General features: G+C 33.8%; 1 protein-coding gene across 1 annotated transcript in view; it reads right to left on the bottom strand.

Annotated features, from left to right (window-relative positions):
• Positions 1 to 20,791, bottom strand: part of FER (FER tyrosine kinase) — a 414,556-nt gene that overhangs the window by 147,368 nt on the left and 246,397 nt on the right. Inside the window, exons 13-15 of the mRNA XM_049648899.1 lie at positions 17,889 to 17,945; positions 13,608 to 13,723; positions 11,012 to 11,106 (exon numbers count right to left, since the gene is read on the bottom strand). Coding sequence (XP_049504856.1) covers positions 11,012 to 11,106; positions 13,608 to 13,723; positions 17,889 to 17,945 — 268 coding nt within the window. The remainder of the gene's footprint in view (positions 1 to 11,011; positions 11,107 to 13,607; positions 13,724 to 17,888; positions 17,946 to 20,791) is intronic.

Below are 20,791 nucleotides of genomic sequence, written 5' to 3'. Positions count from 1 at the left end.
TTATCAGATGCTTAGAACATAAAAAACATAGGAGCAATATTGCGCAGATGTACACAATCCATCTTTGGCTCAAGCGTACCATGATAACTTAATGTCTGTTGTAACATACCAACCTTTTTCTCATTTCATTGATAAAAAAGGAAAATCTCTGTACACTTCTTTAGAATCACTCAAGTCAAAAAGGTAATACAGTAGTGGTAAGAGTTATTATATATTTCAGGTTTTTCTCATATCCTTCTTCTGGGTTAATGTATTTAGCACTTAGCTCCACCTCAGGGGAAGAATATTCACTGCTAGAAGAAAGTGATATATCTGAAGAACAATAGGAAAATGCCAAAACCACATGTGTGGAATACTACCAGCTTATCAATTTATGTCACGTGTAAATAAAATTAGCTGATTCCCAAGGATGTTAGTGCTTTCAGCATCTGAAGAAATGGCCAGTTTATCCCATCTGCATTTGCTTTGGGGTATTAGGCAGCAAATGAAACACGAGGGCAAACCAGTGTATCATTTGGCTGAGAAAAAATATCAATTTAAAGATGTTATCTTTTCAAAAGGTTTTGGAAGTAGGTTACATTATATCAAACTATTATCTGTGGTATAAAATGGCAACAGAGAACATTTATTTTGTTTTTCATTAATGTGATATGCTTGAATTATAAAGTGAATGTCTAAGTTTAGATATAACATCAGTTAACATTTAAAAGAAAACTTCCTTATTTTCCCAAAGTGGAATTCACAATCCTCTAATTTATTAGACCAAATTCATACCAAAGTTATTTTTAAAGAGTATTCTGTTAATAGCTCCATACGTAAGTCCATAAAATTAGGTTCTTCTGTGGCAATTAACAAAAAATAATTCAGCCACTGAGTTGACATCTTATAATTTTTAGTAAATAAATACTTATTTGAGTATTACTAGGTTGCTCTCTCCTTGAGCTCAAAATTTGCTGCTGTGAAGTGGTATTATTACACAACCGGTCATGGGTTAGAGCTTATGTAAGACCAAGTGCCAGTTCAGATTTTGAGGGCTCTCCTTTATGAGTGGTAGGAGCAACGTTCCTTAATCTTTTCTTGGCACAATTTACCTTTGTTACATTTATGATGAACAAATGAAACAAATGCCAGGCAAGTATCCACAGCCAAAACACTGGGACTTTGTTCCCAATGAAGCAGGAACTGTCATTTTCAGGGACTACCATAATAACTTTCTATAGCTGTGATAATCACATGACTGAAATTGGTTCTGCTACATCATATACATATATAAAATGTTGTTTTGAATTGAAGGGGTAGTTTATTTTTAAGAAGAATTTAACCTCCCTAGGGGCGCCTGCGTGACTCAGTCGGTTAAGTGTCCGACTCTTGATTTTGGCTCAGCTCATGTTCATGCAGTCACAAGATCACAGCCCAGCCCTGGACTGCACTGACAGCGTGGACCCTGCCTGAGGGTCTCTCTGCCCCTCCCCTGCTCACGCTCACACACACACACATTCTCAAATAAAACTTTTTTTAAAAGAATTTAACCTCCCAGCAAAATTTAGCGAAATTACTCACAGAAATTATCAACTGAAATGAATTAAAAGAAATTGTGACAGTGGAAATGTTTCTACTGAGATGTTAAAGACATTTAGGATATAAAATAATCACGCTAAGATTTCTAAGCCAAAATCTCTAGACCATATAAACTCCATGAACTCAATTCTTAAAAAACATGTTATAGGGAGGAGATATATTTTGATGATGTCTAAACCTGGTAAAAATTCTTCAATAATTCTCAAAGTTTCAAACACATAAGTCATTTTAAAATTAAAATGACTTTGAGTACTGCCAAAGGGCAGCATCTGTATAAGCTATGGAATGTACCAGATAATGTAACATTCAATTGGTTCCAGAAAGTTCTGAACTCAGAGAGGAGATCCATGTCAGAAAGAAAGGGGCAGTTACAAGTCTCTAGGGAAATAAAGTGGAGACTGACATTTTTTTAAGGCTTAATAAAATGAATCACCTCTACTCATGATGTACAGAAACATTGTTGCATTTAAAGGTTAAGGTGCTTAGTTTCCTCTTCATCTGGGTATCAGTGGCAGCCCTAATTCAATCACATAAGAAAATAAATGACACCTGCCTGGCCCATAAACATTCCTTTAAGTAATGCTTGTCACTTAAAAAAAAAAATTCTCTCACAATTTCCTTCATTTCAACTTCTAAGTAATAAACAACATGCTTACAAACTGTCTTTTTTAGCATATTAGAGCTTTTTGTTTTTAGTATTTCCTAGTGCCATTTAGAATTGCCTTTTGTTTGATTTTACTTATCCAGCAACCCATGAGCAAACAAGTAAATAAAGCATTTGTAATTCAAGAGATGATTCAAGTAAAGACAAGATCATCTTGGAGTATTCACTCTAAACTTCAATTCTCAAATGCTTCTAATCTCTTTAAACATTACTTTGGTTCAAATATATTTCAGATTTATGATTTCAAAGGGTTCAGTTATCTGACGAGAACAGGAGCATATTAAGTCTCTGCATAATGCAGTTTTGAAATGGCATGCATATTAGACACTAAGCAGTTATTAAATCTTGCTTTTAACCTACCAGTTTTCTAAATCTTTCCTCCACAAGCTTGATTCCCAGTAGAGAAAAAAGGAACTCCCAACAAAAATTTTCCTGTTTACTACAGTAAGCTATTTACTTATCTGTGCACAAGGCTGAGAAATTATGTAAGGGGGATTAATGTATTTGCCCATAGGGTATCTTGCATAGATGTTTAGCTTGAATTTTCATTTGTATTTTTAATTCGTAAAAGGATTATATATTTTGACCCACTTATAAATTGAATGATAAAACAAAACAGAGCATTATTTTCCTACTTGCTATTTAACTAATGTTGACAAGTCATTTTTACCTCTCTGAACTTCATTTAGTTTATTTATAAATGAAGATAACAATATGGCTGGTAGAATAAATGACCTAATATCAAAGTGCTTTTACAACTTTAAGATATTTTTTAAGCATAAGAAATTATATATTACTATAGTGCTTTTACAAGAATGAAAACTAGCTGGCTCTTTCCCCATAATACCTTTTATAAAGGAAGAAAAACACAGAAAAGTACTTTTTGAAGTAGTCTGAGAATTGAGGTTTCAACTTAAACATTTTTCTAACAATTACAATAATACAGCTTATTGCTAAAATTCAGAGGCCATTTAATCTAGCCACTTGAGTTTTACATAATAAAGATCAATGAAAGCTAAATATAAAACATATCAACAGAACAGTTACAAGGATGGAGAGAGAAGAACTGAAAACAAATGTTATACATCCTAATTTGTTCTCAGTCATTCCTATTTAGTACACCTAGGGTTAGGAGGAGAATTAGGGGCAGAGGCAGGTTCAGAGTTTGGGTTAGTTTTGGCTGGATTATAGCAGGCATTTTAAATAACCACTTTTTTCTCTTAGCCAATCGGAAAATAATAAAATTTATGGTAATAAAACAAAGTGGTCCCATGTGAAATATTTAGAGAGATATGTAATGTGTCTATATGTATATTTACATAAAATCACAGTACATTAGTCCTTATACCAACCCTATTAATCTTACTTTATAGGCAGGAAAATTAAGGCACAGAAGTGTTAAGTAAGTTCAGCAAGGTCATATAAGACTGCCTAGCTCTTGGGCTTTTTTTGTTAAAGAGCCATTTACAAGTTCAGTTTATATACATAAAATTTGTCCATTTTAACGTATGATTCAATGAGTTTTGACAAATTCACAGGTATGCAACTGTCACTACAATCCAGTTTGATACATTTTCATCATGCCAAAAAGTCTCTCATACCTGTATACCGTTGGCCTTTAAACATCAGGGCTTAGGAGCATCAATCCCATCCCAGGCGAAAATCTACTGGGAAATGTATTAATTTCCTAAGAACATAACTAATAGTCTACCATTGAGCAGAAACCTTACTAATGACATAAACAGTTGATTAACATATTTTGCATGTTAAATGTACTAAATACTGTAGTTTTACAATAAAGCTAGAGAAAAAAAATCTTATCATTAGGGAAAACACATTTACCATACTATAAAAAATATGTATAATAAATGGACCCACACAGTTCAAATCCATGCTGTTCAAGAGTCAACTGTATAGTCAATCCCATCAGAAAGCCCAGCCCCAGAAAACCACAATGCCTTCTCTGGCCATTTCAAAGAAATGGAATCATACAGCATGTAGTCTTCTGCATTGGACTTGTTTCGATTAGCATAACGTTTTTGAGGTTCATGCATACTGCAGCATGTATTAATTACCTCATTTCTCTTTATTACTTAATAGTATTTATACCGTTTGGATATGCTACATTGTTTTTCCATGGACATTTAGGTTATTTCTACTTTTTGGCTATCATAAACAATGTTGCTATGAACATCTACTTACAGTTTTTGTGTGACAAATATTTTCAATTCTCTTGGGTAAATACCTAGGATTGAAACGCTTAATATATGTGGAACATTCATGTATAACTTCTAGAGAAATTGTAAACTTTCTTCCAAGAAAGCTGTATTATTTTATATTCCAGCACTAATGTATGAGGGAGTTGGTTTTTTCACACCCTCACCAACACTTATCAGAACTCAAGATCTCCACCACTACCCTCTCTGGCCTTTTACTGACCATGCACTTGTGTCACGGAATGCTGGACAGGACAGAGGAAGGAGCTAAGTGAATGAAGAAGTGAGGGAGACAGAGATCCCTATACTTTTTCAAAGACAACCATATCTATTTCAGCTGATGAACCTACATTGACACATCACTATCCTCCAAAGAGTGTTACAATATTAGTTTAACAGCTAGCATTTTAATTTCAAACACTGGCAAACAAGTGTTTATTGTGACAAAGATGAAAAATACCATAAACATGTTAAAGGGTGCTTTTTATTTACTTCTGGCTATATGGTTCTAGAAGCTAGAACATGCGGTATGATATTGAAGTGGTAAATGCAGATAGAGGTTTTATTTCTTATATAAAGGAGGAAAGTATTCAGTCATTTACCATTAAGTATAATGTCATCTACAGGCTTTTCTTAGAAGCCCTTAATGTTGAGGAAGTTTTATTTCTCGTGAGAGCATTCTTATCAGGAACACAGGTTTGATTTTGCCAATTTTTGTATCTATTGAGATGATGATACTATTTTTTGTTTGTTTGTTTGTTAATGTGATGAATGGCATGGATTGGTTTTTGAAGGTTAAACCAACTTGCAGTTCTAGGATAAATTCTGCTTCAGTATGATGTATTTCTGTATATTGCTATATTGGCTTTGTTATAATTATGCTTAGGATTTTTATATAAGATCATGAGACATTACTCTGTAGTTTTCTTTTCCTATGATTTTTTTCTCTAGCTTTAGAATCAGGTAATGGTGGTCTCAAAAAATGAGCTGGGAAGGAGTCTTGCTTTTTCAACTTTCTGAATGAGTTGGTATAGAAGTGGTGTATTTCCTTCTGAAAAGTGTAGTATAATTCACCAGTGAAGCCAGCTGGGCCTGGAGTTTTCTTTGAAGGATGGTTTCTTAATAACCAATTCTTTAAAAGAGAGGGGGATATGAAGATTGAAGGATTTGGTAGTTTTATCTTTCAGGAGATTTGTCCATTGCATCTAAGTTGTTTAATTTGTTTGCACAAACTTGGCCAAAATATTCCATTAATATCCTTTTGACATCTGTAGACTCTGTAGTGACGTCAGCTCTCATTTTTGATATTAGTAATTTGTGTCCTCTCTTTTTTCTTATCGGCCTATGTAGAGGTTTACTTTTATTGATCTCAAAAGACTAGCTTTTAGTTTCGTTGACTCTGTGTATATCCCTTTTCATTGATTTCTGCTATTGCCTTAATTTTTTCTTTCTTCTACATATTTTGAGTTAACTTGGATTCATTCAACTTTTTATGGTAGAAATTGAAGTTATCACTTTGAGTACCTTCTTTTCTAATATAGACATATACTGTTAAAGTCGTTTCTCAAGTACTGCTTTATAGGCAGTATATAAATACTGAGATGTTGCGTTTTCATTTGCATTCAGGCTCAAAACACTTTGATTTCCACTCTGCCCCACTGGTTATTCAGATGCACATTGTGTAGTTTCCAAATATTTAGAGGTTTTTCAGAGATTTGTCTTTGAGCTCTATTTTTATTACATGTACATAATTTAAATACTTATAAATTAGTTGGGACTTGTTTTATAGTCCAGAATATGGACTATCTTAGTACACATTCTCTGTGTACTTAAAAGAATTTTATTTTCGGGTGATGATGTATGGAATGTCCTATTTATGTCAGTAGGTTAGGTTGACTGACAGTGTTATTCAAATCTTCTGTAACTTCCTTAGTGGATATACTTTTTAAATCAAATTTACTTTTAACGATCACTTACTATGGCATCACAAAAAAAGTAATACTCAGTGATAAGTCTGACAGAAGACAGAAAGTCCTCTATACTAAACTCTACAGAACTTAGTTTAGAGAAGTTAAAGATCTTACTAGCAAGATATACCATGTCCATGGGTCAGAAAACACAATAATGTTAATCCATCTATTTACCCCCAGTTGATCTACAGACTCAGTACAATACCAACCTTAACGCCAGCAAACCTTTATATAGAAACTCTCGAACTATAAAAGAACACTAACATTGATATGGAAATGCTAAGGGCCTCTAATAGCCCAAACGATGAAGAAACAAATTATAGCACTTACATTACCTGATTTCAAGACATTATAAAGCTACAGTAATTAAGACAGTGTTGTATTGGTATGAAGACAAACAAAAGAATCAACAGAAGAGTCCAGAAAAAGACCTATACATAAAATTAAAATGAAAGTGCATGTAACAAGGTAGGTGAGGGAAACACCATAAGGGAAAAAAAGATAGTAATTTAAACAGGTGGTGCTGGAAGAACTGCATATCCATATGTCAAAAATATAAACTTAAGCTGTTTTTCACAGCATATATAAAAATTAACTTGAGATGGATCACAGACTCAAATGTGAATTCTTAAACTATAAAACACATAGAAGTAAGCATAAAAGAAAACCTTTATGATCTTAGGATCGACAAAACTTTCTTCTATGTACCATGAAAAACATGATCTATGAAAGAAAAATTTGGTAATTTAAACTTTGTCAAAATTAAAAACTTCTGCTTTCCAAAAGACACTTAAGATAATGAATAGATATATCACAAACCAAGAGAAAATATTTGAAAAATAACATTTCTGATAAAGGATTTGTATCTAAAGTATGTTAAGAACCAAGACTCAATTGTAACAAACAACCCAATTTTTACAAATGGGCAAATGGTTTGAATAGACATTTCACCAAAGAAGGTACATGAATGGCAAATTAGCACATGAAAAGATGCTCAACATCTTTAGTCAGGAAAGACAAATTACATTAAGACATTTCTACATAAATATTAGAATGGCTAAAGACTGACCGGTCTGAACTGATGAAAAGAGAACACTGCTGCTGGGAAGGCAAACTAGTATAATCACTTTAAAAGGCAATTTGGCAGTTTCTTAAGTATTTAAACATGCATATTCCCTACTATTCATTCATCCCTTTCCTAGTACCTTCCCTAGAGAAATAAAAGCACAGGTCCATTACAAAGACTCGTACATAACTATTTTTAGCAGTTTCATTTGCAGTAGGCCCAGAAAAGAAACAACTCAAAAGTCTATCAGTAGCTGAATAAACGGTGGTATATTCCTGAGGTCACTCTACTCAGCAATAAAAGGGAAACTATTGATACAAAATGGCTGAATCTCAAAATAATTATGCTAAATGAAAGAAACCAGACCAGAATAAAAAAAAAGTGTAGACTGTATGATTTCATTTATACAAAATTCTAGAAATACAAACTAATATAGCAACAGAAGGCAAATCAGTGATTACCTGAGACAGGGTGTAGAGAAGGGTATAACTAAGTCCATACACAGACAATCAAGTATCCTATAAAAGTTGTTATTGTATCAAAGTGGTTTTCAAAAAGAATGACAAATTATGCTTATTAAAAATTAGATATTGGACCCACATTTTCTCAAATAAATGAAGTAAACGTGACACTTCAAGGGGAAAAAAATGACAGGTTTTGTTGCCAGCGATAAAATCCAAACTTTACAGTGACAATTAAAATTTTAGAAAACGCATATTTGTCACCATGTACTTGATAGCTTCCCATTATTTGTCTGATGAGACTACTGTTGACATTAATAAATGTGATCTTTTGATGTTATATAATGAATCATGTCACCTTTTTAAGGATCTATATATATAACCTGGTCACCTGATATATTCTAAATGATGAAGCATGATGCTACAGAATCATGCACAGATAAAAGATACATTCAAATTCCAAGTTCAAGCAATGGAGTTAGTGTAAGAGAGTATGAAAAGTTTATCACTGTGGTTTCAGATTCCATGCTGCAACTAACCTATGAAAAATTTACCAAAATGTACTGTGAAGTAAAAATAGAATATGGCTTCCCAACAATCGCCTACCCTGAGTCCTGGATCATGTGAACACAGTTATCACTTCCCTAATTATGTTGTCATATGGCATTCTCTTCTTTCAAAAAAGGAGAGAATATTCTCCAGCTGATAACAGAAGAGTAAGTTTAAAAAAATCAAAAACACTTGAAAGATATGACTATGCTGAGTCTGAAGATGGAGGGACCACGGGAAAAACAGTGTAGAAACCTTAAGGAGACGAGAGATGCCTTCAGCTGACAGCAAGCAATAAAAGCAACTTAGACCACTTCTCAGCTGCAGGGAACAGGATTCTGCCACAACAGAGGCAGGTTAGTAGTCAATTCCTCCCAGTGACTCCAGATAAGAACTCAGCCTGAAATCCCGATTTTGGGCTTTGTGATACCCTGAGCAGTTAACCCAATCAATATTGCCTATGCTTGTGATCCATAGAACTGTGAGGTAATAAATGCATGTTGATTAAAGCTGCTAGGCTGTGATCATTTGTTATGCAGCAATAGAAAGCTAATACATTTATTATAAATCAAAATGCACATATACTTGCAACCAACAATCCCATTGCTGAAAATGCACCCTATATAGTTCAAAATGATTACATTATTAGTCCAAATATATTCATTCAACGTTGATATATATATTGCACACACACACAGTCTCCCTAAGTAGAAGACTGATTAAATTACATAAATCCATACAATGGAATATTCTGAAACCATTACAAGAAAAAGATATAACTACATGGATAAATATCAAACAATGAGACCTTAAGTTATACTATTAAGAGAAAAAAGATCTGAAAAGTTTAAGAGTATGTTTTTATACATTAAACATTTTCCTGGAAACACACACATATACTTAGTTATCAACTAGCTTTGAGACAGGCTTAGATTATTAAGTGGGAGATCTTCATTTTTAATTTTCTATTTTCCATTACACTTTCAATTTTCTAATGGGGCTTATTATTCTTATTCTTTCAAAAACATCAATATAAGTTATTTGTCAGTGTCAGATGAACACTTCCCTGGCACTCCTGCAATGCTATATTCTTTTGTTCAACTTGTACCTGCTATCTGGCATTTGTCATCCATGCTAAGACCAAGATCACTTTTCCTCATCAACTCAGCCCCACCTTTCAAATCTCAGTTTCTCAGAGACATCCCCTATTAACTGGGGACTTCATGTATGTGATTTTTTTTTTTTTTTTTGAGACAGAGACAGACAGAGCATGAGTGGGGGGAGGGGCAGAGAGAGAGGGAGACACAGAATCCGAAGCAGGCTCCAGGCTCTGAGATGTCAGCACAGAGCCCAATGTGGGGCTTGAACTCATGAACCGCGAGATGATGACCTAAGCGGAAGTTGGACAGTCAACCAACTGAGCCACCCAGGCACCCCATGATATTATTTAATTAAAACTATAAGCTATTCAATTGTTTTCAAAATTTTAGACTGTACTCTAACATTTTTCCTAACTATATTGAAATTACTTATGATATAGATCATAAATAACATACAATGTATATAACAGTGCTATCTTGATGAGGACCAAGATGATGATAATCCTAAATCCTGCAGTTATATGGTAATATCAAGAACTACTACATAGTAGGCAAACCAGTGTGATAAAAATGCGACTAACTATCCTTAAATAATAGCAGAATTGTGTGAGCAATATTTAATGGGCAATCTGTAATATCAGGTTTATCTAATGTATATTAAAGTTAGAAATATTTTTCATATTCCTTTAAGTTTCTTTTAAAATGCATAAATACTAGTTAAAGCAAATATTTATTATTAAATATTATATTTATAAATTTTACCAAGATCAAATTTTACCTCTAATGAAATTTTCTACAAGATGATATACAGTGAAAGTAACTTAAAAATACACTCTATAAGTTCAAAGTTATCCTTGCTTGTTGGCAAAAGTGGTTAACCACAAGACCCAGAGGTGTTCAAAGTCACCATAAAGAAATATAGGAAAAATTCCTCAACAGATTAATTTTTCTTTGTTCACTTATGAAAGATGTTCATAGTTGATAAGGGATTCAAAGCACTATGGAATTTTATATGCAGCCAAACAAGAGGATGTGTGGTATTGTACTTGGAAAATAATATACAATGAACAAGATAGAAAATAGTACTATCATTGTTATAAAGTTAAACCAAGTAGACTATTTTTATAAACAGGTCTTCTAACAAAAACATACCTAACTAAATTCCATGTGTAATTGCACTATAATAATATATCTCCCCCCAAAAAAACAGGTGGATGACATTTTCTATATAACAGCAAAGTATTAAAGACTATAAAAATATTGGGCATATACATAGCTCTTTGTCATCAGGAAAACGTTAAACAGAATTGCTGAAAACTTTACAAGGAGAAATCAAAGAGACTGAACATATAAAAATAATAAAACATGACATTACAACATCATCGAGGAAACCTCTAAAATCATTACCTGGAACCAGTTCCATAATGATGTAGATAGGCTGTCTTTGTGTGCAAACGCCTATAAGTTTGACAATATTGGGATGATCGTATTGCTTGAGAATTCTGGATGAAAAAAGTTTGAGAACAGTTATCATTTAAATAAAAAAGCATTGATTTATGATCATCAACAGCATGCCCAAGTAGAATATACTTTAGTCAATATAATTCTCTTTTTAAAGCTTCAATATGAAACCAAATTATAATTGATGGATGTATACAAGTTTAAATAAATATTAGCAAACTATAGGTAAAAGGAATCAATTCTCCTTAATTCAACATTCATTTAAAAATTATTATCCACTCTGAGTAATAATCATGCTAAACCTGAACATCTTACTTAGTCCCAAACATTACACTCCCTTCCAAGTATCTGGTTTTAGCCACTACCACAAAAGCATAACTGACAAGCATTTAGTGGACTAGAATTGTAAGCTGCTAGGTTGGCATCTTTTTGTTTTGTTTTTATGTACACACTTGATTGAAAATACATAAATAAGAATTCAATTCATATTGGTAAATTTTATAGGCTGATCATCTCATTAGATTTTGTAAAATACTATCTTGATTATAGCGATCAATTTCAAAATAGTAAAAATTCAAGTATTGAGAAAGTGGACTACAGGTTCAAAAATAATTTAGTAACAGTTTCAATATACACTGAAGCTGAAAAAAGGGGACTTTGTTTGGATAAAGGCGAAATTTCATCAGAGGGCTATAAAAATAGCACAGACTCATCCATAGGACTCCAAGCATGAGTTAAAATAAATTAGATTCCCTCAAAGGCCCATCTACGCTGAATATTTCTATTACCAAATCGTATTCCATATTATCCTACTGACATAGTTATAAATTCACTCATATTTGAAAAATGCAGTTTCCTAAGAGAATGAAAAAATCACTATTGAGAGAAAGAAAAAAAAAGTTCATATATGTTTTGTATAAGCCCAACTAAAGCAGAGATAACTCCAAGAAAAATGCCTTAGATTGAAAATATATAATAATGACTTATAAGTGTAAAAAGATAAGAGTAGAAAAAATTCTAGAGATGAGGAAAATATTCTGTCACTCACCTTGAGCTTTCAGCTTCTATGAAGAATTAAAAACGAAGTCTTAGAATGTTTGACCCTAATCCAAAGTGTCATTTCTTAGGTTGGAAACTGCTTAGTAAAGAAATTCCACAAAATAGCCAGCATGGACTCCATATTAAATATCTAAATACATAGTTCTATCATCTATTAAATGACACTTGGGAATGTGCATAGATACAATTCTCATTTTTAACATAAAACTTTGTAATTCTACTTGAGAAAATGGATTTTTCCATTTTAGAAAATTTAATACTTTATTTTTCAATAAAACAGTCACAATTTAGAAACCAAGAAAACTAGCTTTAAAAAAAATAATGTAATATATAACCTTGTACCTTAATACCACCTATAAAATAATCAGCCTATGAAATACAAGTCTGATAGCATGCCTTTATCATACCATATTTTCAACCTACCAGTAATTGACATTAAAAAAGTTTACATCTTTATTCTCTAGATCATATTTAACAAGCGCACCAACTAGGTTAATCCATTGCTAGCAATATTCACTTTTAGATGCTGAATGAACAAACATCCATGAAAATGTTCCATCCTATGGCACTTAGTTCTCTCATTGCCATAAGCTTAGTTCTTTTACAGCACTTTATAGAAACCTCAATTTTATACGCTACGCCATGATAGACAGACACACACACAACACACACACACACACACACACACACACACACAACACACACACACTTTCCCTTTCTCCCTTTACAGCACATGGATCCATGTATCTTCCTTCTTTCCCATCCATATATCCATGCATCACAGAGAGTCCATCCTTATTTTGTCCAAAACATTTTTCCATTTGTTTTGTACTGTGTTGTGGGTTTTACTGCTAACAGAATACTATTAACCACACACAATACAGGGGTATTAGAACATTAACTTTTAGCTAATAGAAAAAAAGAGAAGACAATTATCCTAGAAGATTAGAAAAGAAACAATGTACAAATTTTGGAACAAATGCCCAACAAGGAGTTGAAGAAGAAATCTGAGGTTCTCAGAAAAGAAAGGTAACAGCTCAGAAAAGACAATCAAGAGAAAACACTAAGGAGGGTTGTATAGATATAATTATATATATCTAAATGTATTTACATCAATTGTGTATTTTGTATATGGACTAAAATAATATTTTTATTATAAAGACAATCACATTGCACATGCACATACATAAATGTATGTATATGTGATAAAAGCAAAAAACACTGCAATATTCCAATACTGAAGAATACTCACTGTTTTTTAGCATCTGGTTCTTTTGACCATGATTGCATAAACATTCTATAGTCCAACTAAAAACAAATAAACTTTTTGTTTCTATACTGTGTAACTGCTTACTTGTGAGGGTTTGGAAAGTGCTTCCTTCTACTTCAGTAAATCATAATTTAAGATAATCCCAAACTTCGTATTTCAGTGTTGTAATAGTAACTTATAAGCACATGTTTAATATTACTTTAGCAAACTCACTTGGCTTCTTGTAAAAATTTTATTTTCAGTTCCTGAGGAAGGTCTTCTTTACATGTTTTAACAGCAACAGCGGTTTTATCCTTTAATATGCCCTTATATACTTCACCAAAATTCCCCTGAAAATACAAATACATGTACTGTTTAGGGTGTAAGACTGCCACATAAATCTCTGCAAAATACAAGGTAAACATGAAATGATGCATTTTGAATTAATCAAAGTATTCTTTTAGCTTTATTCAGAGTTTTAAGTAGACATAAAAGATGGGAAATGTTACTCTTGTCAATCCTCCAACTTTAAAAATACTACCCGACCCACCTACCCTTTGGGGGATTGAAGCATGAGGAGAACTGAAAAGGAAAATCAGGGAAAAAATTGGAACAGGATAAAAAGAGAAACTCAAGTTGAAACCATCAGAAAGACATTGTTTCCTGCCTCCTAGTTCTCTTTACCCCCAATCTCTAAATGTTATTAGATTAAGAAGTTAACCATTAATGTTTCAAGACAAAGCAAAGATTCCATGAGGTGGCTGTTGCTATGGATCCACACAGTCAAATGTCAGCTGAAGAGCGTAAGGCAATAGGTAAGAGGCAATTGAACCAGGCCCACTAGTGACTGTCACCCGTCAGCAGACTGTCAATCTCTGAAAGGTACCAAGGAAGAGGAAGTGCTTATCCAAATGCCAGTGTCACCCATGTTGGGTTTCTACCAAATGTAGAAATCCCTAACTTTGTTCTAAGTCTCTAACATATTTTGACTTTTATGTGCATTATTTCAAGTTTGAAGTCATTTTTTTTTAATTTTTAAGATGAAACAAAATATTACAAGGATGAGCTATAGAGCTAATCCAACAGCTATTTCTTAGTACTCAAGTTTTTAGGTATGCATATGTATTTTTTACATAACTCTAATCCTAATATGCAAGCATTATAATAAGCTTCAATGCTATTGTCGAACAATAAGTAACTGAACTAGGGGTCTGCTAATTATTGGGTTTAAGGTCTCAGATCAATGTAACTCTTTTTTTTTCAATTTACATCCAAACTAGTTAGCATATAGTGCAACAATGATTTCAGGAGTGGATTTCTTAATGCCCCTTACCCATTTAGCCCATACCCCCTCCCACAACCCCTCCAGCAACCCTCAGTTTGTTCTCCATATTTATGAGTCTCTTCTGTTTTGTCCCCCTCCCTGTTTTTATATTATGTTTGCTTCCCTTATGTTCATCTGTTTTGTATCTTAAAGTCCTCCTATGAGTGAAGTCATATATTTGTCTTTCTCTAACTAATTTCGCTTAGCATTAATACTCTCTAGTTCCATCCACTTAGTTGCAAATGACAAGATTTCATTCTTTTTGATTGCCGAGTAATACTTCATTGTATATATATATCACATCTTCTTTATCCATTCATCCATCGATGGACATTTGGGCTCTTTCCATACTTTGGCTATTGTCGATAGTGCTGCTATAAACATTAAGGTGCATGTGTCCCTTCGAAACAGCATACCTGTATCCCTTGGATAAATACCTAGTGATGCAATTGCTGGGTCATAGGGTAGTTCTATTTTTAATTTTTTGAGGAACCACCATACTGTTTTCCAGAGTGGCTGCACCCAAGAGATCCTCTTTCTCCGCATCCTCGCCAACATCTGTTGTTGCCTGAGTTATTAATGTTAGCCATTCTGATAGGTGTAAGGTGGTAACTCATTGTGGTTTTGATCTGTATTTCCCGGATGATGAGTGATGTTGAGCATTTTCTCATGTGTCGGTGTGCCAGCTGGATGTCTTCTTTGGAGAAGTGTCCATTCATGTCTTTTGCCCATTTCTTCACTGTATTATTTATTTTTTGGGTGTTGAGTTTGATAAGTTCTTTATAGATTTTGGATACTAACCCTTTATCTGACATGTCGTTTGCAAATATCTTCTCCTATTCTTCTGGTTGCCTTTTAGTTTTGCTGATTGTTTCCTTCACTGTGCAGAAGCTTTTTATTTTGATGAGGTCCCAATAGTTCATTTTAAGATCAATGTAACTCTTAACCAATAGTTCAAGGTGTGTAAGTTTTATGTATTAATAAATTGAAAATTATGAAAATGTTTTAATAAAGTATTTTATATATGTACATATATTTACGTCCAATTTCTGTCAGCAAAGTTTCATAGCATTTTTTTTCTTTAAAAATTTTAATTCCAGTGTAGTTAACGGTGTTATATTAGTTTCAGGTTTACAATATGGTGATTCAGCAATTCCAAATATTACTCAGTGCTCATCATGATACGTCTACACTCTTAACCCCCTTCACCTATTTCACCCATTCTCCCCATTCACTGCCCTCTGGTAATGATCTGTTTGTTCTTTATAGTTAAGAGTATTTTTTGGTTTGCCTCTTTTTTTGTTTGTTCATGTGTTTTGTTTCTTAAATTCTACACATAACTGTAATCATATGGTATTTATCTTTCTCTGACTTATTTTGCTTAGCATTATACCCTTTGGATCCATCCATGTTGTTGCAAATGGCAAGATTTCATTCTTTTTTATGGCTGAATAATATTCCATTGTGACTGTGTGGAGGCTGCTTGAGATTTCTCTCTCTCTCTCTCTCTCTCTCTCTATCTCTCTCTCTATCTCTCTCCCTGTCTCCCTCCCTCCCTCCCTGTCTCCTTCTCTTTCTGGCCCTCCCTCATTCATGCACACGTACACATGTTCTCTCTTTTCACTCTCTCAAAATAAATAAACTTTTAAAAATGATTAAATTTATTTAAACTGACACCATACTACTGTCTTGTCATTGAAAAAATATTATTCTTTGAAATGGCCCTAGTAAGGAGCTAGTGGTTAAAATCCTTTCCTAACATACCATACATATTTCACATAGTAAACTAAACATAAACATAACTGAAATATTTCTCTTTAACTGAAAATATTTTTGCTTAGTACTCAAAAAGCAGTCCTTATCAACCCATTCTATTTTAGTAAATGGTTTAATTTTACAATATTTTAGTTGTGTTTTCAAGAAAATTTAATTTCCTTGTAATAATTTTTGGCCCAATTATTGCTACTGACTTACTGACCTAAAGTAATGGAAAGAAGGAATACTTCCTTAGGAATGATGAACACATCACAAATGAAATAAACACATCAGCTACTGCTTTTGACTTGAGATTCTTTAGAATTTACTTACAAAGTAATTATTAGCAGTCAATAGAAACTGCTTTCCAACAGCAATTTAATTCTTCCATTTGGAAAGGATATTTTAAAATAATATGAAGAATCCTGCAAAGTGGATTACTTCACTAGGGATTTACTTTCTCAACATATTCACAGCTAAAAAAAAATAAGGATTGTCAACTCATCAGTTGATATTTGAATAAAAAAATTAATAATCATTTATTTCTTTATTTAAAATGCTGAGCTCTAAGTCTAGTATTGATCAAATACATGCATCACAGTTTTCTCCAAACATCTGAATTTTATACTATTTTTCACATTGCACTGTAAGCCTATACTGAATTCAAACTTTCAAAACAAAACAGCACTAATTAATTCATTGACAAAGTCATATTTATCCATTAGAACTCAATCATAAAAAAGCTATTAATAAATTTGCAAATAGCCCATTTGATTAATGATTATAAAATGTCTGCCATTATTATTGAACATAATACACTTTCATCTGGCCTATGAGTTGGAAGAAACTTCAAACTAGTCTGGAAAAAAGGGACTTTCATCATATATAGCTACCTTCTCTGACCACTACCAGAGCTGGCTATAAAATCAATCTTTATATTGAAACATGTCTTATCCACATAATTATTAGATTGAAATAATGTATCTAGTGTTATCACATAGTGAGATTCTATACACAATCCTGAAACCCTCAAGAGCAGTAAGTCACTTTTCTTGAACTATCATGTATAACCAGACACAAATGGAACAAGCCTACTGAGTGTTTAAACTTTTATTACATCACAGCTTCTTTTCCAATCTCAGATCACTAGTTTTGGCTTTACCACACTGCAATAAAATCATTACAGCTTTTAGTTCTTCCAGAGAAAAACATACATATACTATTTTAAAAAGCCAAGAATCATCCTTAAACTTTTCAAAGATTTTCCCCTTTTTATTTCAGTGACCATCACAGTATTTGTAACAGATGTGGTATAGTGTTATTCTAGGTTCCTGTGAGAATGTGCCTTGCTGTGTGCTAGAATGGAAGAAAAGCTTTGAAGAAAATGAAGAAGTCTGTAGAGTACACAGACACTGTAAGCTCAGCTGACTACATACCTTGCCCAGTAGTTCTCCCAACGTGACATCTTCATGATTGAGAACCCATTTCTTATCCTAGGGCAAAGAAAAAGAACAATTTTTTTTAGCCCAACCAAGAATACGTTTCCTGTAAGATGCATTTGAGGCAATAGCAAAGAGAACTAAGGAGTATTTTATTCAGACCATTAAATCAACAGCACACTAACAAGTTGTAACTTTAAGAGGGTATAACACAGACAAATTTAAGAAAAGTTACTCCATCATAGGATTTAAAAATTCTACATTATTGCTAACTTCTATCACAAATCTCAGCCCTCAAAATGATAGTATTCCTGTATCTAGAACACAGCACGCCCTTTCCTCCCACCATCAAGTTTAGGCTCTGCCTTAATTGGTCATTTTACAACAGTTGTGTCATAAATATATGAGGGAATATTATCATATAATGCAAAATGTCCAATTCCCAATAAATTACAGAAAATTACATTACTAACAGCTAATTTTTCCACATGTAAAGTGGCCATGAGTTATAGCTGTCTCTGCAACTGCATATAGTCCCTTATCTTTCCCAAGTACTTTCTCATAGTATAATAAAGCAACAAACATTAATTCCAGTATCCCTAGGGTACACAAGCTTAGTAATGCAAACATGCCACTATAAAAGAACACCCTATTATCTAATATCAAGAACTAATTGCTACTTAGGGAACACTTTATCATACAAATCTCAGCTAGGAAACTACACAATACCATAGATTAAAAGACACCCAAATTTTTTAAAAAGAAAAATCAACAAGGAATGAAGCAAGAAAGAAGGAAAGAGAGGAAGATATGATGGAGAGGCAGGAAGGAAAAAAAAGTATGGGGGGAAGAGAGAAAGAGGAAAAAAAAAAGAAAATCCTAGAATGATATATTTTCTTCATAACTTGTTTTTTTATTAAATATTAAAGTATAGTATTCACCCACTGTACAGACTGAAATGTAGTATGACCTACAGAATGAGTTTTAACAAGTCACCGCACATCTTGAAGTGAATGTCTACCCCTAGTTTAAAAATATTCTGGACAGCTATTTCCAAAACACCATGTGACAAACACAACCACCACTCTCTGATAGGTCAGCAAAGAGAACATTGACTTTTTTCAGTTTACATGTATAGTCTTTCAATCTAAATATAAAGCTAGAGCTATAAAGGACCTGGAAAAAATACATAGGAGGATAGCTCCATGACGAAGACAGTAAGCAAAGTTTCTTAGGGCACAAAAGCATTAACTATAAAATTCGTCAAAATTTCAAACAAAATTATAAAACAAAAAATTATCAACAAAATTATAAAAATTCTTCCCAAGGCCATCATTTGAAAAATAAAACGGCAAACTATAATCTGGGAGAATTTTTGCATTACATCTATCTAACAAGTAATATTTTTGTAGAATATATAGAGAATTCATACCTCAGTAACAAGTTAAGAAAAACCCAATTTTAAGAAACTGGATAAAAATCTGTAATAGCCAAATTATGGAAACAGCCCAAGTCTCCATGGACTAATGAATGGATACAGAAGATGTGATACACACAGGCTCATGCGCGCACACACTAGAGTATTACTCAGCCACAAAAAAGAATGAACTCTTGCCATTTGCAATGATGTGGATGGAACTAGAGAGTATTATGCTAAGCAAAATTAAGTCAGAAAGACAAACACCATATGATTTCACTCATGTGGAATTTAAGAAACAAAACAAATGAACAAGGGAGGGCAGGGAGAGAGGGAGGCAAACCAAGAAACAGACTCTTAATTATAGAGAACAAAATTAATGGTTACCAGAGGGGAGGAAGATGGTGGGACGGGTGAAACAGGTGATAGGGATCAAGGAGTACAATTGTTATGAGGAGCACTGCTTGTTGTATGGAAGTATTTAACCACTATATTGTACACCTGAAACTAATATTACACTGTATGTAACCAACTGGAATTTAAATTAAAAACTTCTAAAAAAAAATTGGGTAAAAAAAAATCAAAAGAAGATGCACAAATAGTAAGTTCATCAAAAATGACATTAAGTGTCAGGGACATAAAGCTACAAACCACATTAAGATGCCACTTCACACCCACTTAGAAGACTAAAATTCAAAAGATTAACAGTATCAGAAGATGTGAGGATGCGGAACAACTGGAATACTGACTCATACATTGTTAGTTAAGGATTTGGAATGGAATAGCCATTTTGGAAGACAATTTGGCAGCATCACATCAAAAGGAGAATGGATAAACAAATTTTGGTATAATCAGGCAATTAGTTACTATTCAGCAACAATTTACTACAAATGCATCCAACAGAGCATTTGTACAACATTTTGCCAAGCTAATAAGGCCAAATATACTTTATATACATGGCATAAATAAAGAGTCCACTTATATAAATTGTTAGAAATGGGCAAATCTATAATGCTATAAATCAGAGCAGTAGTTGCCTAAGGCAAAGGTTGTGGAAGATTGCCAAGAAAAAGGAATTCTGGGAGTTTATGAAAATAATCAATTTACTGATATTTCATTGAATACATTTAAAACCCGTGAATTGGGGGCCGGGGAGCCGCCGCCGCCGCCGTCATCGCCGCAGCCGCCGCTGCGGTCAAACCCCCGCCGCCAGCCCGCCGGCCCGCCCGCCTGCCGCCCTCCGGAGCCGCCCCCGCCCGCCCCCTTCGCGCGTCGGCTCGGGCTCCCTGCGCAGCGGAAACATGGCAGCAGGAAGGGAGTGAGCCGCCCCGCGCCGCCGCTGCGCCCGCAGGGCAGCACTTCTTATTAAAGTACATGTGTTGACAAGCCTGGCAGTGTGCAAGTAGCCCAGACGGGACACGCCACCCCACAGTGAATCACGCCCCTAGGAGAGGGGAAGAGAAGGCACACACCAGTCTGACTG

This window comes from Panthera uncia (genome assembly GCF_023721935.1).
Source record: "Panthera uncia isolate 11264 chromosome A1 unlocalized genomic scaffold, Puncia_PCG_1.0 HiC_scaffold_17, whole genome shotgun sequence".
NCBI classification, from domain to species: domain Eukaryota; kingdom Metazoa; phylum Chordata; class Mammalia; order Carnivora; family Felidae; genus Panthera; species Panthera uncia.
Note: the sequence above shows the minus strand (reverse complement) of the source record. Positions and strands in the feature narration are given on the sequence as shown.